Here is a 22,251-nt window from a genome sequence, read left to right on the forward strand (position 1 = left end):
CTGAGAGCTTCTGCAGGCGGGAAGTACAGCCGGGGGGGGGCCCGGCTGCATAATGCAAAAAACGGTCTCGTTGAAGGTGGAGCAGGTCCCTAAGGAGGCTGCGAAACTCCTGTGCTCAGAGGCGTTCATAACTTGGCTGGGCAAGAGCTGGGAAGTTATCCCATTTTTGTTGCTGTTGTTTATTTTAATTGTACTGACCAAAATGCCATGGGTGAATTCCCGGAGCTTAATTGAAACGTGGAATGCTACGAAGATTCTGGCTGGCCCAAGCTGGAGAGCAGCAGTAGGAATGCTGCTTTGGGGTACCTATGTGGTGCTTCACCTGGGGAATCTGGATGCAGCCTCGTGAGCTCTTAACTTTATTCTCCTGAATTGTCTAGTGGGAAAAGAACTCTTGAAAGGCAGGAAGCTGTGTTGAGGAAGCCATGCGGGATGCTGTAACTCATGCTTCGAGGTGTTTTTAGAATTGGAAGTCATACTTTGCTTGTGGATTTTTTTATGACATTAAAGACCCCAACATCACCAAATTGTAACTATAATTTAAAGCAGTTTATCATCTCTCTAATTTCATTTTTATGGCCCTTCCCTTTTATTGTAGAAAAGAATGGAGTTAACAGGATGAGGGGCAAGTAGTTTTGCTCCCACTGCTGCATAGCCCTTCTTCCAGTATTCACTGACACTTTGTAACATACACCAACAGTTGTGTGCAAGTGCTGGGTTGCATATGCTGCTGTCATAGAGGCTGGTGTCTCACCTGTCAGCATCTCATATAGCCGTGGTCACAAGAGTCTGCAGGTGCCCTGTCCTCTTTAATCAGTTTGCCAATGTCCTGTGCAGTTTTAGACAGTTTGACACTGAATTTGCATCAAAGTGATGATAAAGAATGATTGTTTTGCCCAGTGTTAGCTGAAAAATCCAGGAGTAGCAGATCTGCCAAATCTTAATGTCCTCCTTCCAGGAAGAACCTTCCTCTTACAGCATAGTCTGCACTTGGGCTTTGTTTCTGCATCTGGCTCCATTTTATGCTGACAGCACAGTACAAGGGTAGAATGTGAAAAAACAACAACTTTTATTCATAATGTCTCAGTTGAATACTGATAAAAATGGCTTTCTTCATGCTTTTGAAGACTCTGGAAAGAAGTGTTATCAAAACTGATTGCCCTCCACATTTAATCTGAGTGGTTTCTTAAGTAATTCATAGCTTTCCTGTTTTCTTTCATGTTTCTTTACAGTGAGAATGAAGAGCCAGGCTCCTTGCTGAGCGCTGAACTGGGCTTTCAGATAGATTGGTAGATGATACATCAGCATATATGTTACTGTTATTCATTAATAATATAAATGCAAGCCAGGTAGCTAGGAGACACATGAAAGGATCGTGAGTGGTGGATTTCCCTCGTCTGCTTTACCTGTCTCCTAACTACCTAATGACATAGTGAATGACTTCCGTTGTTTAGTATATTCTTTTTATATTAGAAATGTGCTGCATGGAAGAAGATTTTTCATAGAACACTGTGGATGATAAGAATTGTAAAGCCATATGCTAGGAACATTTTAATCCTAGGTCATGGAGAAATACGTGATAATAAAACAACTCTAAGCATGGCTGTTTTGCTTGCTTTCTTCACAGAGTTATAGCAAACATAATACATAGTATCAAAGGATACCATTCAAAGACAATACGTTTTCTGAATGTGGCTTTTGACAGTTCTGGAGATTCTCTACTTGCTGGAGACCACCAGGGGAATATATATGTGTTTGACTTGAATGGGAACAGGTAAGAATGTTTCTATCGAGAGATTTCAATTGTGTTGACATCTGTAACGTTCAGGGGTGTGGAACCTGCCTGGGCATCACACCACAGTTTTGCTTTTAACCCTCAGTTTTCCATGAATGTGGAAATAGATCATAGTTTGCTCAGAGCTGAAACTACAAGCCAGTGTCTTAGGCAGGCTCCCTAAATATTATTTTATTAATTTAACTTCTCCAAAAGGTCAGAAGTTCATAACTAAACTGAACAGACAGCAATTTTGTAGAACTTGAATACTACCACAGAAGTTATACTTTGGATGGTACCGACCAATTAATAATATGAACCTAATAGTCTAATTTATTTTTTCTCTCAGTGAAACATATTGAAAGTGAGTAAGTTGTGCCATCAGTTTGGCATTGTGAAGCAGTTTCCTGACCCAATGCGGATGTGTACTTCTACGCAGGTTCCGCCTCGTGCAGCGAGCGATGCAGCCTTGCACTGCTTTGGCTTTTGGTCTTCGCAGGCAGACAGAATTCCTGGTGGCCTTGGCAGATTATTCCATTAAGTGCTTTGATACAGGTGAGGAGAAATTTAAAGGCTTATGGTCTGGATTCCTATGAAACCCTGTATCATTTTAGTTTTTATCTCAAATTTTTTTTTTAATTTTTTTTTTCTGTGTGTGTTTGGTTTTGTTGTGTTTTTTTTTTTTTTTTTTTCATTCATGCCCGCTGCCCAAAAAAGAAAGCTTTGAGCCCTTGTGGGTTATTGTCCTGTGGGTAAATTATTCCTTTGCTCTGTCCAAATTTCTTGTTCCCACTGAGTCACACAGGCACCTGTTTAACTGAAATCTGGCACAGGATCACAATTAGTGTATGTTAACTTTTTTAAAGCAGTTCTGTTCACATTTCCTTAGAATGAGGTGCTCTGCATAAAGTCAAACCAAAACCAGTTCACATTATGTTCGTTTGCAACTGAACTGTAACTACATTTACAGTGAAATATTTGAACAAAGTGACAATATAGACTAGAAGAACTGTTATTATGCAAGTAGATCTGTATCCTTGTTCAAAACTAGTATTTAAAATGGACTTCACAGGCCAGCTGTGTGTCTCTGTCTTCATTAGGAGTTAAATGGTGAAAGATACAGACAATTAATCTTCATAAAAGAATCTTAACCTATCAAAAAGTGCAGTTGTAGTAGCTCATATCATCTGGATTTAAGTCCTATTTAAAAGCTATAGGAGTCACTCCTCTGCAGCTTCAGGGTTTGAGTCTGATATTATTAGTGAAGATTTTAATGTAACACACAGTTTCCTAAAAGAGGGGGAGGGTCAGTTATAGCCTGAAATCCTCTGTGCTTTTTCTTCTCCTTTCAACCATAAGACCAACCTTAGATGTTGGATGCACTCAGAGTAATCTTAATTATTCCACAGAGTCCTGCAGCTGTTTCCACATGCCAAGTCACACTGGAGAATGTTTTAAAATATAAATGTTACTTGTGTAAGGCAGTCAGTATTGGGTGAACTGTCCTTAGAGGTGTATTGGGTAATCCTTAGTTGGTGGGCTCTGTCCCTTTCTTTAGAAGCCATAGTCTGTAATCCTGTGTCATCCTTCCAGGTGACAATAGCTTTAAGCACTCAATGGTCTGTGAGCACAGCAGAAATTTGATTGTTGGGCTTTATGAGCTGCTTTACAGCCATTTCCCATCTTTGATGCCACAGCAGCAGGTCAGCAGTAGCCACCCCATGGGCTGCCAGGCAAAGGACCCAATGCAAATGGTGTAATTGTCACAAATACAGTGTGGTTGCTGAGGGAAGATTAGTGGTCACGCAGTCACAAGTGGGAGACAACATGGTCAGAGAAACTATTTTCTTAGTATGCAATACACGGCATAAAAATATTTTGGGCTCTGCAAGAATTAATGAGGTGTTGCTCTCTGACTGTGCCTTTCTGCAGGCCTAGCCCGGTGTCATTCAGGTGTTCTTCCTTGCACCTGCAGGGAGCTGCCTAATCATATGTATTGTCCACAAGTAAAGACAAGTGGAGAATTCTAGCTAATTCTGACTTCTAGAGATTACTGCTGGTGTTCACATCTGCCTGTGAAGCATGCTGAACTTACCTGATCACAGTGTTCATGACTTCTTAAGACTGATTCTTAGGCTAAATTAAACAAGCCTGTGCAAGTTGACTTTCTGTGTAGAACTAAGAAAAACTTCTGAAATCTTACTTACTTGGAGATACTAGGAGATGAGGAGATGGTTATGTTTCTCTCAGGTGTAATAGCTGTATGAAGACTGATGCCTTTGTTTCTTGAGCTGTGATGGTAAATGGTCATCTAATAGATATGCTTAAAAGTCTCTTTCACAGCATAGTGGTGGCAATAAAAAGCAAAGTAGTAGTTGTTTCACATTAAGTGGCTTTCATATCCTTTTCATTGTTTTTGTCAACTCCTGCAGAAACCAAGGAGCTGGTTAGTTGGATGCGGGGACATGACTCTTCGGTGTCTTCCATCTCTGTCCATGCCTCGGGCAGGTATGCCATCACTACATCCACTGATACAGCACAACTCTGGGACCTGGACACCTTTCAAAGGAAAAGAAAGCTGAATGTTCGTCAGTCTGTGGGTATACAGAAGGTGAGTAAAGAGCAATTAATAAAGGGTGAGCAAGTGTATGTCAGCAGAGGACCACTGCATGCTAAAATCACAGTCCTTTAAAATATTTTTTAAAATACAGCTGAATCTTTTCCGTGTGTTTTGGGCATATCTCCTTAACTGTCATCCTATCACTTCACGTAGACCACAGGAATCATGACTCAGTAGTAGCAGAGATCTGCTGGGAACTTTTAAATAACCTCTGTCTTTAGAGATACACAAGACTTGGTTGGATATGACTTTGACTAACCCAATTTAACCTGGAAGTTGGAGCCATCTTCTAGACTGACCCTGCTTTGACCTGGGGGTGGGCTCAGAAGACTTCCAGAGATGGATTCCAAGCTGAGTGATGCTGGGACTTAAGAGTGCTATTAAAAAAGCAGTTTTGGTGTCACAGTGGCAACTCCAGTCACCACCACGTACCCCATTCAGCTGCTAGTTCCAAAGCTGCTGCTCTTCTTATGCACACTAAGCACCAAATGTGGGAACAAAGAAAGCTGAAAAGAAGCTCAGCAAAACAAAAATTGTTGCTTTTCAGCCTAGTGGTTTCTTTGCTTTAGTTTGCTGCACAAACATGTACACTGGAACAACACAGGGGATGAGAAGGACAACTTGTTTGTGTCAGAGAGCAGTTTAAATAGCTCTTCCTTAGCATTATGCTGCTTTAAACAGGTCTGCCTGCGCCACCAAATGTCCAGACTTTGGCATAAGTACTACAGAAAGCACTGATACAGTGCCTGAGCATTGCTTACACACTTGCTGCCATGCAGTGAATAATCTTACAAACACCACTTCAAACCAAAGTTCTCATCAGGCTGGTCACTAAAAGGCTGTGCTGATTTTGCAGACAAGGCTACTCATTTGAGTGTCATCACCGTGTCCTAGGTCAGGCAGAAATTTTGCCAGCTTGAAATGCTTAACAATTACTGTGGAAGATGATGCATAAATTTTTGTTTGTTTGCTTTATTAAAATAGTTGTGTAGTACATGTTGCTAAAATAATTATGTCTTCCCTCCAAAGATGGCTGCATTTCTTTAGTGGACAAGATTTTTCTACTGCTTAGTATCTTTGTGTAGGCTGTGGGAGGGGGCTTCTGGCTCCTAAAATTTGGTGAGATCAGGAAGTTACAGTATAAAAACAACCTTTAAATCCAAACAATAGTAACTATGGTTGAATGAATACATCACTGTTTGGGAATTGAGAGCCTCCACTTTTGGTTTGGCTCTATTTTTTATGATGGGACATTATGCAAATAATCCAATTAATCTGGATTTAATTTTCCCATCTTTTCAACAGAGATATGATACTTACTTTCATGCCACGATTTAAGACATACAGATAAATGCTTTATTAAAGAACAATATTATTATTATACTGCAGCCCTGACTTTCAATGCCCAAAGTTGGGTTCTTGCTTGCTGCCTGTGCCATCATAGCAGTGTCACAACAATCTCTACAATGTACTTTTTGGTGCCTCTTTACCTAAGCCCAGTTGCACTCCAACATACACCTTCTGTTACGTTGGTATGGGGTAAAACTAATTTGAAAAAAACAGAGAGTGAGCCTCACACTGTAGGAATAGTGGATGAAAAAAGAAAGAAGAGCTAAGAGAAGACATCTATAATCACCAATTTCAAAGCATCACAGCTTATTCAGCAGCTGCTTGTGACCATTGTGGTATTTTTCTAGGGCAAAGCAGAAAATGAGGAACTGTTCAATATTCTAGTTTACCAAAATTTAAACTTCATTCATCTACAAGATAGATCTACAGCTGCTCTAAACTCATTGCCTAGACTTCCTCACTTTCTGAAGGAGGACAGGCAGCTCAGTCTGTCTCAAAATGAATTACTCTGGTAGGTGAGGAGACTCTTTTCCCACAGGTAACTCTTTGCTCACTGTCAAGTGACTCATTTGGCCTGAACATCCAAATTTGTCGCTGACATACGGCAAGTTGAATCCTACCCCACATGCACAGATTGACAGATTTTCCAGGCCCCAAGAGACCATTCAGACCCAAACTTTGAACTTCATAGTGCTGACTGTTCATCTCAGGCAATGAGGACTTCAGGTAGTCCCTCAGCGTTAAGACACCAGAAGACATTTTCAGTTTAACCTTCAAAATTATAGGTACAGGTAATTTGTTGAACCTGTGTGTGCTGCTGCCAAAATAAAACCTCTGATCTAAACCAATAATTTATCATTGGGTAAGAATGTATCTGATGATGTAAAAAAAATGTAAATAATCCAATTTTTTCTTAGCAAAAGAGAATACACATAAACAATAAACAAGTTCAGAATAACTGAAAAATACATGTACAATCTTTTGGGTTTTATCTTCATTCATCCTCATGGTAAAATCAACATTTCATCGTTCAAAAATACATCCCTAAACTATTTTTTACTTTTAATATTTGTACATAAAACTAAGGATCTTAAAGATGAATGTTTCATAGAGCACATTTGCAGGCTTTTGCTACTGTCTGAATGCTGAAGCTAGTTTTTAGAAGATGGAACACGCAGCTGCTGAATGCGTTCTTGTTCATGTCTTCCATCCCCTCCTGCTCATCAGTTCATGTTCCTGCTGTTTATATTACATCCTTTATGACACTCATCAGAAACCTCCACAAGATGGTTTAAGAGTCATAAAAATAACACAGATGAAGAACTGTGTCATTTCAGTGAAGGCAAGTGGCTTGGGAAGGGGTGCAGTGAGTTCTGAACCAGCACAAGGGAGAGCGGGCTTGCCTGGACTGGAAGCAGGAAGGGGGCCCAGTGCCTGGAGATCTGAGCCTGGCCTTGCAGCTGCATTGCACAGTCACAGGAGTAGCCAGACTGTCATGTTTTCTGGCTGTATTTTATTGTGCCATGCACTTTCGTCCAATTTAAAAGGTAATTCCTCAACAACACATTCTATTTATGTTCCTTTTCCATATTCTTACAGGTTTTTTTTCTTCCATTGAGTGACACCATTCTCAGCTGTTTCAAAGATAATTCTGTTTTTGCATGGGAGTTTGATACTCTCCACTGTAAATACCGTTTGCCAACTCCTGTAGAAGGCTCTGCACTACTTTATAAGGTCTTTGCAGTTACCAGGTAAATTGCTATTTTAAACATTCTAAAGTCAGACTACAAAAATTGTAGTTTGAAACCAGGTTTCTTTCCTTATTTGTAATGTTTTGTGGAAGTATTGAGCTATATGCTATGATAACCTTTTGAACTCTGCTGTGACTGATACTTTCATCAAGGATCAGGAGCAGTTTTTATTACAGTCCCATAACAGTTGAAATAAAGTAAGCTGATTTTTAATGACCACTGAAATAAGGTTTAAAATATTCTTTACAAAAGAAAATTGTATTATTTAGGAGCTGTTTTGTTCTTTCAGGAGAGTATGACAGGAATAATGGCAGATTCAAAAGTGATCTGAGGGCACAGAAGGAAATGTGTAATCTCTTCTTAACTAATGCTGACTTAAATCCTAGTATTCTTACTGAAACTTTACCTCATCTGTGATCCAGAGATGGCCGGATTTTTGTTGCTGGTGGAAAATCAAATCATCTTCACTTATGGTGTTTAGAATCAAAGCAGCTAATAAGAATAATCCAGATGCCTCAAGAAGTACGAGCTGTCCGTCATCTGGAATTCCTCCCAGACCGTTTTGATGGGGGTTCCAATCAGGTCAGACTTTTTACAAAGCTTAGGACTGGAGTGTTTGGTTATTTGATTGAGCACATATACTTTGAGAGCTTTTGGGGGACAGCAGGGATATGGGCCCATCTAGCACTAAAAGAAAGTTGCTGTGCCAAATATTTGCTCAGTTGCTCTTTTGGCTTGATGAAATGCCATTGCTGATTTGGGTGTTTCTCTTTGCTTTACTTTGACAGTATTAACTGATGAATCCTTTAAACTTAACAGGTCCTTGGAGTGATAAGTCAAGATAATATTATGAGATTTATCAATATAGAAACATGCAAACTTCTTTTTGACATTGGGAGTCATGAAGAGGGAATTAGTACAGCAGCCATCAGCCCCAATGGACGGTATATTGCATCAGTAATGGAGAATGGTAGCCTTAATTTGTACAGTGTCCAAGCTTTGACTCAGGAAGGAAATAAGGTAGAGCATTTTACATTTTTTAAAACAGCAGTGAATCTTACTTAATTTGATACTTGTCTATGTAACTTTTGTATCAGCAGTAGTTTGCAGACGTGTTGGAGCGCTGTATTTAACACTACAAATAAAAAGTGCTTTATAGAGTTAGCTTCATAGCTACTTCATATTGTTGGGTAATATGATGTTTTTACAGTATATGTATCATTGTGTTCCTGGTGTTGGGAGGAGGGGGAGGTAGTATTTCTTTCTATGGCAATCTGTCTGGACCAATTTCTTTTTGTAATGAAGTTTCGGGGGAGATGGAAACAGCGTAATTGTGCTGCCTCTGTTCCGTTTCCTCTAGGAAATGTTTTGCAACTGATGCTCTCTTAGGCTGCAGGAATGAATGGTGGTTTTGTTACTGTGATTTTGTCCATCTTACGGTGTTGTTGGATACAAGCATCCATCATTATGGTGCAATCACACTCCTAATCCTTCCTGAACAACAAACATTCTAAATACCAGTTCTTATTGTATTAATTTGTTAATGGGAGTCAGATTTCTAAATCCAGAATTCCATGTATCTTTAATCACCACGTCTTTGAAGTAAACAGTAACCAGCTTTGGATAATGATGGAGCTGGCTCTGAGGAAGGATGTGGAAAGGTGTCACATATGCATTCCATGTGCACTTTTGCTGCCGGTTTGACGTGAACTGGGGTATCCACTTTGTTACGTGCTTTCCCAATCTCCAACGCTGAATTAATACCTCCTTGACACTAAAGACTAATTAAAGTTTGTAAAGGTCTTTTCTGTTCTTCTTAACTGGCGCTATAGAAATGCAAAATATTTTACTGACCTTGAGAAACACAATAAAGTAAATAACCTGAACAGTACACGACACATTATACTATCCCAATTATATTTTAGTGTTTGCTGAACAAGGAAATGACATGGTATGGAAGTTGGTTTGGAAGCTACATAAACCTGACAGTCTTTCTAGTTTATTACAGCAGTTTTAATAATTATTCAGGAGTATACAGTCCATATATATTTATTTACGGTATAAATGTGTCTATTCTTCTTGCTATGGCAATCAAGCTCAAAAATATGGCATATAAAATAAACATCAAATTATAGTATTATTTAATCTGTTTTACATTATGTTAACCACGGTTTTTTCACTTAATATTAGCCTCCACCACCCACATTCAAAGTCGTAGGAGACTGGTCCAAGCACACATCAGAGGCAAATAAACTGACAAAGAGAGTGAATTCGAGAAGGTCAGAGCAGCCTTGGAAATCCAAAGGAAGCAAAATTCCAACCAGATTGCTAAAAATGCAAGTGAACACATCACTTGAAAATAAAGAGGTAGGAAGAAGTTGCAAATATTTTGTTCTCCAGTCTGAAGCATTTAAATTTCATTGAAAAAAAATATTCGCCCACTTATTAAAGAATGAGTTCAGGCACTGATTCCCGTGGATGTGTGAGCAGAGAGGAGACCGAGGGAGTTTTAGCACCATTTCCTGTCTCCATTTAGCCCATACTCCTGCATAATGCGACACAGCAAGAGCTACCTCCACCCAGCCTGGGGCACCTCTGAATTTGTTTGAGCAACATGTGATACTTTGGGATATTGCTAGATCTGATCTGCTTCCCTGCTACCAAACAGGCACTTCTAAAATGTCTGCCTAGAAGCCATTTCATTTTTTATTAATTATTTGGAAGATGCATTGCTGTTACATGTATTTTCATTCTGTCATCACTGTGTCATCTTCTCTCTCTGTCTTTATCTTGCACCTCATATGTATTCTCAGATATATCTGTATATGCACATATCTCTATATAGAGATCATCCTGTAACATTGATCACAGCACAATCTGTTCTTTATGGGAGTATTCTTTATCGTTTGGCTCTATCCATCATGTAATACTGCATCATTTAGTCAGGGTCTGATCTGCTTCTGACTGAAATCAGTGGTGGCTGTTCTTTGAGTTCAGTAGGAGATGAATCATCTTTTGTATTATAGTTTTTTGTTGATGAAATACTGCAGGTTACATAACAGGCAGCACTACATATTATTTTATTTTTCTAATATATGTTAGCAACTTCAATATTTAGCTACTCTCATCTATTAGAGTGCAAAGAAAGAGATTGTGAAAGAGAAGTTGTTACATTTATGGTTGATCCCCTGTTATATAGAACGAACTGCCAGGCAGATTAAACAAGAAACGTCTGCAGGCCTTATTGAAAGGATTTGGAGAATATCCAGCAAAGTACAGGTATGTTTGTGTGCATGTTTATGCTTGCACAACATAAAATTGCTTGTGTTTACTGGCCTGTGAAAAAGAGGTTGCCTGACTAAGTCTGCATTTTAATTGCAGGATGTTTGTTTGGCGTTCCTTATTACAACTTCCTGAAAACCACTTAGCATTCAGGAGCCTGGTAGATAAGGGCACTCACAGTGCGTTTGTGAATATTCAAAATGAGTATCCCATCAAAAGTAGGAAACTGCTGAGAGTTTTACAGAGGTAAAATAGAAGTTTATATTTATTTAAGTATTATAGATTTTTATTTTCACATAGTGATCTGAAGTGTATCCAGTAGCTGCAATCAGCTATGAAGTAAATTCTACAATTAAATAGTAATGCCCACCTGCAATTTTGGTTTTATAACTTGTATAATCCTGCATCTACTTTGAAGTTTACCATCTTTTTACCTCATGGTTCTAAAATGCACATTATGTTTTTGTTTGGTTTGGGATCAATGTTTTCTACACCTTCGTTTGCCTTTGCATACAGGACCTTATCAGCTCTAGCTCACTGGTCTGCTATCTTTGCTGAGACGCCTTACATCCCTTTGCTAGCATTCCCATTTGTTAAACTATTCCAGAACAACCAGCTGATCTGCTTTGAAGCTGTTGCTACGGTGGTAGGTAAGCAATAATTTTAAAAACCCAAATGTGCTGCAACATGTTTAAACTTTCCCATGCAAAGGAGCTTTTCCTGATGAGGTGAATGAGGTATTTCCCAAGAGGTCACCAGGCTCCCTTCTAAAGGTGTTGCCAGGAATGAATATGTAGCAGCTCTATGCTTAAAAAACTGCTTGCAAATAAAACAAGATACTAGACTTCCTTTTACAGTGTTTCTAGCAAAAAAGTTAGCTGTTAAACAGTATCATAAAGTCTAATCAGCAAAACCAAATGTACTTAGCATAATGATACCATAATAACTAAAATTTCTGAGACATGGGAGAAGTCGTCACATACCCACTCCCTCAGCCACTCCCAGTGGAAAGAGAACGATCTCTCTTAAGGTTTTGCTGTGTTTAGTTGTCCTAAGCATGTGGTAACTCAGAAAAAAAGACATTTGGCTGAAAGCTGGCTGTGGCTGTCTTCTGAAGAAACAATCTAAATTAAAGTGCTTTACACTTAAATTAGTTGTTGTAGCTGCTGCTAAGTCTATAGAAGGTATGTGCTGCCAAGCATACATACCCACTTTGCAAACACATGATGTTAGTAAGTATCCAAGTTTATGGAAATTATTCTTAGTATGTTAAAATTACTCAATACAGGCTGTAGTTTCATCAGACAGAAACACCAGTTGAAGTATTCCCATCTGCCTCCAACCGCTTAGTCCCATAGCAGACAGACTTTTTTTCATTTTATTTTTGAGCCAGATTAGTTCCCTAGTCTGGTTCACAGTGTACTGACACAAACACTCATGCCAGTGCAGCTGGAGGAGCTGTGTGCTGTGGGAATGGTTTGGGAGCGAACACTAGGAAAGAAGAGAGAGAGGAGTATCTTAAACAGGTTTTGCTGCCTAAAACTGCCTGTTAAATTCATGGCCTTTGTAACCAAACCTTAAGGTTGTCAAGAGTCTATCACACTGGACTGCAGTGGATTTTGTTGGGCTTTTTTTTTTCTCTTTCAGTTAATTTTTGTCAGCACTGGTTTGAGTATTTTCCCAATCCTCCAGTTAATGTCCTTAGTATGATGGAAAATGTTTTGGCACATCATGACAAAGAACTGCTCCAGCATTTAATAAAATACAGTGTGACTTCACAGGTAATATTCTAGCCAACTTTTGTATATAAAATGTCACTACAGTGAATGATAGTGCACTAGTCCTTTATTTTGACATAATTCTTTGAGGGAGTTTTCATTAAATAACGTTGAATAATACAGGAGTGTAAAGAATGTATCATTGTTTTCCTCCAGCTCTTCCTTTTCCATGATCATAGATCTTCCATCTGTGCTACTGTAGTTCTTAGAAGTCCTTTGCTTTCAAGTCCACATTGCTTGAAATTCTACTTATCAAATTATAAATATAATGTTTGGTCGTTTGGGTTTTTGGGTTTTAATTTGTTTGGTTTTTTTTTAATCGTATGTAGGCATGATGAATATAGTTTTATAACCCTTTCTTATCATTAGGGGTGAGATTCACTTCACAAAACTAAATGGATGATTTAGGCATCCAGTGAAATACAAGATTTATTTATAATCACTCTATATTAATTTTGAATGTTTATAGTGAGGGGTAAAACTTACCTTCAGATATTCTGGTTTAGTTCCTGTTTCTTTCATAAATCAATAGATTTTTGTTATGAGACAAGAAAAATTCCTATTATTTCTTTAAAAGGAATGGTAAAATTGTACTAATGAATTATTTTGTCAATGTTCCCAAATACTGTAGGTTTATGCATGGCCTCTTTTAGAAACACTGTTATCTGAAGTTCTAACAAGGGAAGAGTGGCTGAAAGTCTTTGACAACATCTTCTCCAACCATCCTTCATACTTTCTGATGATTGTTGTTGCCTATGTTATATGTTCCAGAGCTCACTTGCTTCGCTGTAATCAAACAGAGGATTTTGAGGTAAACATCTTCATATTTAGGTCAGTGATACCTACAGAGACACATAAAACATCGTAGCTGTTGTTTACAGAGATTAGAAGGAGATGTTTCATTTCTACATTAATATCTTACTACCTGTTTCTGAACGTTATCTAGTACCTGACAAATATACAATACATGAGTAAAATATTCAGCAATTTCCTGGAGTCTCGTGCAACAGGATGTCTGAAAGCTTTCATAAGCTTCCTAAGGTCACTAAAAGCCATTTTGTAAATGTCAACAGTTCATCAACCACAAAATAATTCTGCCTTATTTTTGGGGATCTGATATGGATTTCTGCCTGTGGAGACAAGACAGAGTCATTCTGTCATGCTGCTTCACTATTTTGCTTTCAGATTTGCAAGTGAGGCAGTATTATTTGGTGTTCTCTGAAGCTAAGCAAAGATGTTTCCTTATGTTTAGCTTTTCATGGACTTTTTCATATGAAAATATGTCTGTAGGCATACAAAGGGTCACACCATGAAAAATGTGTTTATGAGCAGTCAGTTTGACAGAAGTCAGGCAACACTATCACTGTGTTTAATAATAACCAATTTAAAGATTTCATGGTGAATAAGATCTTTAACAGGAAGAATAGTCCTTCAAGAAGAGGAACTTCCAAGCTTCAAGTTTGAACACCAGACGTGGAGGGAGGTTTATCTGGTGGTAGTGGTGTCTGTATAGGCAATTGAACACCTTAAATTCACACCTAGCTTTCCAGGTCCTTTGTGCAGCTGCCATTGCAGAGAAGGAAAAGACACTTGTACAACTTCAAGAGGTTTGGGTCAAGTCATTTGTGCTGATGTTTTACTTATTGTTAGGGCTAACCTAGTGATCCCTTTTTAAGTCAACTTTTGGAATACAGATCTTGCTAATTTACCTAATTATTCCCAGATAGGTCTATTAAAAACTTGCTTAATCTTTTGTAGAATGTAAATGGAACTGTGTGTCTTACAGTATTTCTTTCATCACCGTAACAACCTGGATATTAATGCTGTGATTAAGGAAGCTTATCATCTTATGGAGGCTACACCACTAGATATCCATCCACAACATATGCTTGATGACTTCATGCCACTTTCAAAAGGACAGTACCCTGTATTTAATAAATATCCCAAGTTCATTGTGGATTTTCAAACTCAGGAATGGGAGAGGATCAGACAGGATGAAATTGAATACTTAAGAGAAAGGTATTAATGGGATATTAATGGGAAAGTTGAAGACCATATCAGGCTGGGAGGGACAGGGTGACACAATTGCCTTTTCCACTTCTTAATGCATATGCTTGAGAAGAGACTCAAGCAAGAAAATTCAGGAAGATGACTAAATAGCCGCTAAAGGTTAAGTGTTTGACACATTTTTAAGTTAAATTAGCAGGTTTTATCTTAAACAAAAAGTCTGTTATTTCACAGAAAATATTGGGCTGCAAATCTTCCAACTTGAAAGCTTTTAAGTCAGAGCCTAAACCTGTGATCTTGTAGTGTCCAGCTTGGTGAAGGGCCAGGAGTTCTCCACTCACTATTAGAATCAGTGGGCATGGTAATGCCAAGGCACTTTTAGAAACTACTTTTTGTTAAGGTTGTGAGGAAGGAGATACCCAAAGTCATCTGAAATGCCCCATTATAACAGCCAGTATTGTAACTCTTCCTCGTGTACTTTATCAGTACATAAAGGGGATGCCACACTCTTTCCTGACATTGCATTTCAGCAGGTTTTTGCTAGTACAGTCATCAGTTTCTAAGTAATCAAGTAATTTCTTGATACATGGCCTGAATTATTAACATGTGCTTTCCTTCCATTTAGACAGCTAGGGCATGAATTAGCAGCTAAAGCACAGGAACAGAAAGCCAAAGATGAAGTCTGGTATCGAAAGCAGAAATTACTTCGAGAAGCTGAAGAACAGAGACAAAAAGTGCTACTGGAAGAAGAAAAGCTGGCAGAACAGAAACAGAAGTATTATGATATAAGAATCATTAGGGGCCTGGCTACTGCTATTCCATTTTTAACCATGAGTAAAAGAGAAATAACCACTAATTTGTATAAATTGTAGTGTGGGAAAACACTTTGGTCTGGTGGGTCAGATTTTGGAGTGGGAATGAAGTGATCTGGATTGTATTACTTCTTTGCCTGAGGGAATAGAGCACATCAGAAGCCAAGTCACTTCATATTTTTGTCTCAGTTCCCAGCCTTTTGTCTGGTCTCTTTGGATTTTGAATGCTCTTAAGCAGTCAGTTGATGTGTGTTTGCACACTGAGACTTCAGACCTGCACTGTGGGCAGAACCACACTGCAGATATAGGAGTGGCTTATAGCATCAGTGGCTGTACACATTCTTGTACTCCTAGTGGATTTAAGGGGAAAAAAAAAAGATGGCTTTATATATCAGTGGCTGAGCAGGACTTGTGATAGTCCCGAAGCTGAACTGTTAGCTTGTACATTTTGCAGTTGTGAAGGTTTAAGAGAATGTCAGCATCTCCATAGTTTTTTAGATCAGCTAGAAGTAATCATAGAATCATTTAGGTGGGAAAAGACCCTTAAGATCATCAAGTCCAACTGTTAACCTAATACTACCAAGGCATTTCTCTTAAACCTCCATAACCTACAGAGAAATTTGTGGCTTTTTAAAAAAGAGGGCAGTGAGCCTTTCTGTGCAATCTGATTCTTGAGTTTGTTCTTTTGTTCCTTGAAAGTTTTTGGTATTTTCCAAATAAACTTAGGATTAATTTCATGCAGAAAGAGGTACCAGACACTGGTAATTATTCTAAGGAATAGTTTTCCGTTCTGGATCATTGCAATAGTAACCTATTAAAGTAGAACAGAAACAAAGCATAGGACTTCAAAGCTTAATTGAGTACATGGTTATTAGAGGATGTCTGCTTGTCTGTGCATTTAATTTTGTCTTGTAAATGAAAACTAGACAATTTACAAGAATGAAAGCAACTGTCCTAAGCTTTGTAAGTTAGAGATTAGCTCACAGTAACTAATGGATAACTGCAGTGCAAGTTTGTGCTCTTTAGTACTGACCTCTTGTATATACAAGTCCCCTTGTTTCTGTTTATTTTGACATTGAAGACTAGCTGCTGTGAAAAGAGAACTGAAAGTTAAGGAACTACAATTTCTCGATGCTTCAAGAAGGAGTTTTCTGAAATGCCAGCAAGATCAGCGTCAAGTGCAACCGAAACATCTGGATGGTGAAATGGTGAGGAAGGCTGAGTATTGCTCCAGCAGTTCTTTTCTTGAGGGTTTATTAGTGAAAACAAACAAGGAAAAACCACATAAGTAAAATTTCAGTTGATGTACCATGATTTGTGAACCCAGAGGTATATTTAGCATGAGATGAACTGCTTTAGGTGGCAAATGCATAATTTAACAGCTTTATTTGGCACTTACTGTGTTCCACTGGCTTGCTTTAACTGGCAAAATTCCTGAGAAAAGCCAGATTAATCTGTATATCAGCAGTGTTGAAAAATGTAAGGAGCTCCTTAAAGGACTAGTGAATTCTCAGCTGTCTGTGGGCCGTGTGTCCAGATTGCAAATTAACTCTGCCATTGACTGAGAGGCTCCGCAGCGGCCTCTGGCCAGGCCTGGCTCTGCTCCCTGCTCACTACCTCAGGCACCGTGCCATGCAGATGCTGAGAATGGAAGCTTTCAAAGCCCGTGGGCACAAACTGAGTCTTTGCAGGGCTGTTCCTCGTGTCTCAGCACCATGCTTTGCAGAGCACAGTGCAGCTGTGTGGTTGTTTCTGCAGCCAGGGCACTGTGAGATTCGTTAGCTCCAGCTCAGCACAGGTTCTGCCAGGAACAAAATGGCCACTTCCCTGTCTGTGTAGTGTCCTCTGCAGCATTTGGGGTTCAGAGACTCCCTGTTCAATTCAGAGCTGCATCTGGCAGGTTACTAGTGCTAGGTCACACCTGACATTTCCCTTGTATGCTTGGCTGGATGCAAAAGTATTCCTGTGCCTCTTCTCCACCTTGCCCTATACCTTCACTATGCAATGCTTTCTGTTATTCATGGTGTGAGAGAAAGTTAATTAGAATTTAGAAGTAGGGTGTGGCTTCAGGTTTTCAACATTATTCTTGCTAGTGTTTTTTTTTTATTTTGAGGGAGAGGAGTTTCTCCTTTACTCAATGCTTGTGTGTTTCTCTTCTCCTCAAGTCATCCATGAGCGAGCAGGAAACAGGTGATACTGTTCAAGATGTAGAATTACAATGGATGGAACTTGAATTACAAAGAGAGCTTTTTGAGCAGGTAATTAGAGAACTATACTGACATTTATATTAAATAGTTCTTCCTTTGCAGTTCTCAGATTTGTTTGTGTTCATTCAACCAGGAAGAAGGGGGCCCTTTTTTTTTTCTCTCTGATACCTTTTGTAGAATTAATGTAGCAGAACATTCTGTTGTTGCTATGTTAATTAATTAAACCCTCTGTTGATAAAAGCATTAGTAGAACTCACTTTTACCTGGGAGACAATACCAATATCCTCTATCGTGGTATCATGTAGTCAGTGCAGGATTTAGCTGTGTGCCTAGCTGGTTGAGAGAAGCAAGGAACGTGTAAATAAGTACTAAGTCTATAACAATATGTTCCTTATCCCAGAAACTCCCACATTTTCTTCTGTGATACCCAGATACGTCTACATTTTCTGGAGAGAACAGCATAACAGATTGATGTAGTTGATGAAAAAGTGTCTAATTGCCAACAACATCATTAAGCAAAAAGGGAGGGATGGTTCATGGGGAATGTGCAGTTCCTTTTTCAGATGCCGGGCTTATAATTCAGCAAGGTTACTATTCACTAATAAAGGGGTTTAATCAATACATTTAAAAGGTAAATCTAAGTCAACAATTATATATTATTATAAAATACTGAAAAGCAAGGCTGACAATGGAAGGTTTTAGAAGTGTCCGTTTTGGTTAGGAGTAGTAAGGGAAGTGTTTAGAAGTCAGAGCTACATGTGCCAATCTTGCAGATGTGCAGATCCAAGGGAATTCAAGCAAAAGTGGGCACCCAGAGAGCTAACCCTGATTTTGAATCATGTGTCTGCTTATATTTGTAAAGCTCTTGGCCACAAACTTTTTATAACCCATGCTGAACATAACTGGGCTAAATTTTTGAGGTTTATTTGTTAAATAGGCAGCCAGCTGTATTGCGGCTACATAACACAAACCAGGCTAAGCTCATTTGTGTCCCAGTACATGTAAAGTCAGGTGTTTGAGGGAACTAATTCTGCAGTGATCGTCCTCTTTAGGCTAGAAAGGTAACAGTTATTTAACTAACTGAGGATATGTGTGTGCCCACAAGACTCTGTGCAGACAGGCTTTCTGTGCCCCGCACTGACTCTGTCGCTGCTGTCACTGAGGGGCTATACTCAGGTTTAGGAGGCTGTGTTATGTTAACTTTGCTTCACTTCCCTGCTGACACAGCTCAGTAGATTTCTGCAGGCCTGGCAAGGGGTTATAGCTTCTCCAGAAAACTGTAGATATACCCTGATGAATGTAAAGAAAAGGTGGTGAGAGTTAAAATTCTATTCCTAGATCCACTGCTGGTTTGTACTACTTTGGCAAATTATCTCTGCAGTCAAGCTGCAGATGTGTTTATTATAACTCCCTGTGCCATGAAACTTGATTTATATTTTTGAAACATTTTGAGGTTTTGGGTAAGATGTGACATAAAAGTGCAGAATATTTTCATTATGAATATAATTGATTTAAGTTGGAATTCTACTTTTATTCTCCACTGGAATCCAGGGAATGGAATTACATCAGTATCAACCTGATGGACCATTGTGATAACTTAGGCTTAGTGTAATTTTAAGTAGATAAAACAGCAGGGACTATCGCTTTCTTGGGCAGTTATGATATGTAGTGGGATGAGATGTGTGGATATATTAAAATACTAGTTTAATGAAATTTTAATAAATGTTATAGAGATGTTAAATGTTAAAGACAAAATTACAAATTTGGGTTAGTAGCTTAGCAAAAAGAGTTTGTTTGTTTGGCAGCCTCTAATCAAAGATCAAGAGGCAGTTACAAAGGAAATGAAACAAGACTTGGCTGCCCATCGAAGGAAGGTGGATCTGGAAGATCATCTTGTTCAGAGATTGATGGAAATAGAGAGAGAAGAAAAAAAGAAAGCTCAGGTAGTAAGATGACCAGATCTTAACATGCTTTGGGGAGTTAGTGTTCTGACTAGTACAAGTAGTAATAGTTAATAGTATTTTAATTGCAGTTAACTAGTTTGAAGTTCATATGAAAGCATTTTCTAAATAAATCTAATTTCTAGATACCTATATTAATCCATTGTGATGATATGTTTAAAGTTTTGAGATTTTCAAAAATCTGACTGAAGTGTCCAAACAGCTATATAATACTGAAATTCTCAGGGCCTGCCATCAGTATTAACTTTTCTTTATTTCTCAGGACTTAAAAGTCATATAAGGCTCAAAAGTGCTTTTCCAAATAAGTCATCCTCCTATTAAGGAATATGTTTTATTTGTAACTGTAATAAAATGAAAGCAGACCTCAAGGGAGCTTTCAGTTGGTAGTACTTGGCAGGAGATTCAGCTGTAGAAGCTGTCTCCTAGATCACAGTGATGTATGTGTGTAGCCTGACATTAGGAATTGTTCAGGTTTTCAGGCTCAGAACTTGTAACTGCACAGTTGGAAAAATCGTTGCAGCTAACCCACTGCCCATATGCTTGGCATCTGCATTTATATTTTGTCTAGAAATAAACATATGGGTCTGAATTTTTGTAAACAGCCTTTGGTTTTTGGAAGCAGATGGATGTGGGTGGAAGTATTGGCATCCAGGTATCAATCTTATGTTTACTGCACCTTTAAATCATATTAAATCTGTGCTAGGAAAGCAAAATCCCAAAATCATGGAGAGAGTTGATGCCTCATCCCTAAAGATTTAAAAAAAAAAAACAACAACCCAGCTAACGAAACAAAAACTACAAAAGACCCTCAGTAAGGGAAAGAATAAAAAGGCTGAAGAAACAGGAGAAGAAAGCCCTGCCAGATGAGGCAGCCTGCTGTAAGGAATGGAGGAGTGGCACTGCAGGTGCAGCCCTGGCAGGGACATCTAACCGTGGTCTTTGAGAACACCTAGTTCATCCTACCTTATCTGTATCTAAGGCTGCAGACGTGAAACAGAGTAGGTGGATTCCTGGTAAGCAAGATGTTTTATTAGGTGGCTGAAGAAAATTTAGCCAAAGCAGAGCAGAAACGTGTTGACACCAGGTGGAGGCTGCGAGCGTTGAACACACCAAGTCTTGATGATCAGGACCATGAGAAACGTTATGAAGAGATAGCCAAGCTCCTGCATGACAACAGGGTGAAAGAAGCTGAACTGCTGAAGGCCATGAAGGAAGCAGAAGAAAAAAAGGTATTTGCATTATTGCCTTTTCTAAGCGGGACTGGCACAAACATAAATGTCCTTTGCCCATAACATGGCAGAGCATAAAACTGAAAGGTATTGAAGAAATATTTTGTTGGGAATCTCCTTTCCTCTTTTGACTAGAAATTTCTGGAAGCACTAGAGCAAATTGGTGAGGATATTTTAGGCTTAGGAAAGCATATTCGTGTTTCTGTAAGTTCCTCATTCTTTTTTTCTCTGACCCCTGACGTTTACCTTTCTCCAAGTGTTTGAAGGAGACATTTTTCGGATAGAATCATTCACCCATCATAATAACACATGTTTTGGTTTAAGGGTGAAGCGTAGTCTGTAATATCCAGATCGTTTTTCTTGTTGCTTTTTCCTTGCAACACATCTGTTGAAGACATGTTTAATGTCTTTGTTGTGCAGCGGGAAGAAGTTCTAGAGAAAGAAGCTCATCCGGAGGAAGAGCAGAAGACTCCTGCTGCTGCAGATGAGCACAGGAAAAAGTTTTCAGAAGACAAAATGAGCGATGCATTAGGATTGGCTGAAAAGCTGCAAAGAGAAGATGGCTGTTTTGGTGAGAATGTAGATAATGCAGTTCGCCCATGTGGGTGATGACACGGATATTGGCATGAGGGATTCAGCAATTGAATACAAAGCATCCAGTATTGGGAATAAACTTAAGTTTAACTCTTTTACATAAGTACTTCTTGGCAGTATTCTTTCATGAAACCAATTTATCAGGCCAGACTTGGACAGGAATCTCCGTTTGGTATCTCTCAGATGCAGCAATATAAATGGCATTTTTTGTAGGCTTAGATTAACTTAAACCGATCCTAAAATCACATCCTTGAAAAATGCTCTGTCAAATAACATAAACAATAGCAAACTTGCTACCAAGAAGTAACTTTGCCAGGTGTTTTTCGCAGGAAAAAAACCAGCTGTGCCCTTCCAGCATTGGGCAGTACACCCTTCTCAAATGCTGCTCTCGTGTGTTTCTGCAGCTATTTCTGCTGTCCCCGCTATCTCTGCAAGGCTCACGCAAGATTAGCGATTAGTACTGAGAGCAGGTGATTAGTGTTGCTTTGGGCAAACCTTTTCAGACTTTGCCCTTATTTACCTAATGTTTTTAATATGGAGTAATTTGCAACTGCAAATTATTAAAATGGGTGTCTCCTTTTGAAACTGCAAGTATGAGTAGCGATATTCCACACGATCTTTGTGGCCCATTTGTCGGAAGATTAATTATACAGGACGTAGCAGCACATGTGGAGCTGTAATTTCTTAAAATTAAATGCAGTGATGCATAGCTTCGACCCACAGAGTAGAAACATTGACTTCTATTTCTGAGCAAATTGTACTTGCCATTAGCAGGAGCGAGTGATTGTTCCAGTTTTGCTTCCTGGAGAAAAACTGTTTCACCTCAAGCTAGAAAAATTCACTGGAAATTCAAACACTTTTAATTTACAAAGAATCCTTATCTCCA

General features: G+C 38.9%; 1 protein-coding gene across 1 annotated transcript in view; it reads left to right on the forward strand.

Moving 5' to 3' along the window:
* Positions 1-1,598: 1,598 nt before the first annotated feature.
* The window catches only part of TBC1D31 (TBC1 domain family, member 31), a gene marked incomplete at its 5' end in the record, with an annotated part of 25,538 nt that continues 4,885 nt past the window's right edge, over positions 1,599-22,251 (forward strand). The window contains 19 exons of the mRNA XM_008937060.1: positions 1,599-1,774; positions 2,214-2,329; positions 4,207-4,385; positions 7,344-7,495; positions 7,918-8,077; positions 8,315-8,515; positions 9,686-9,862; positions 10,695-10,774; positions 10,877-11,023; positions 11,294-11,427; positions 12,425-12,558; positions 13,187-13,366; positions 14,342-14,574; positions 15,188-15,337; positions 16,456-16,591; positions 17,540-17,632; positions 19,387-19,527; positions 20,577-20,771; positions 21,192-21,342. Coding sequence (XP_008935308.1) covers positions 1,599-1,774; positions 2,214-2,329; positions 4,207-4,385; positions 7,344-7,495; positions 7,918-8,077; positions 8,315-8,515; positions 9,686-9,862; positions 10,695-10,774; positions 10,877-11,023; positions 11,294-11,427; positions 12,425-12,558; positions 13,187-13,366; positions 14,342-14,574; positions 15,188-15,337; positions 16,456-16,591; positions 17,540-17,632; positions 19,387-19,527; positions 20,577-20,771; positions 21,192-21,342 — 2,935 coding nt within the window. The remainder of the gene's footprint in view (positions 1,775-2,213; positions 2,330-4,206; positions 4,386-7,343; positions 7,496-7,917; positions 8,078-8,314; positions 8,516-9,685; positions 9,863-10,694; positions 10,775-10,876; positions 11,024-11,293; positions 11,428-12,424; positions 12,559-13,186; positions 13,367-14,341; positions 14,575-15,187; positions 15,338-16,455; positions 16,592-17,539; positions 17,633-19,386; positions 19,528-20,576; positions 20,772-21,191; positions 21,343-22,251) is intronic.

This window comes from Merops nubicus, unplaced genomic scaffold, assembly GCF_000691845.1.
Source record: "Merops nubicus isolate BGI_N331 unplaced genomic scaffold, ASM69184v1 scaffold12520, whole genome shotgun sequence".
Lineage (NCBI taxonomy): Eukaryota > Metazoa > Chordata > Aves > Coraciiformes > Meropidae > Merops > Merops nubicus.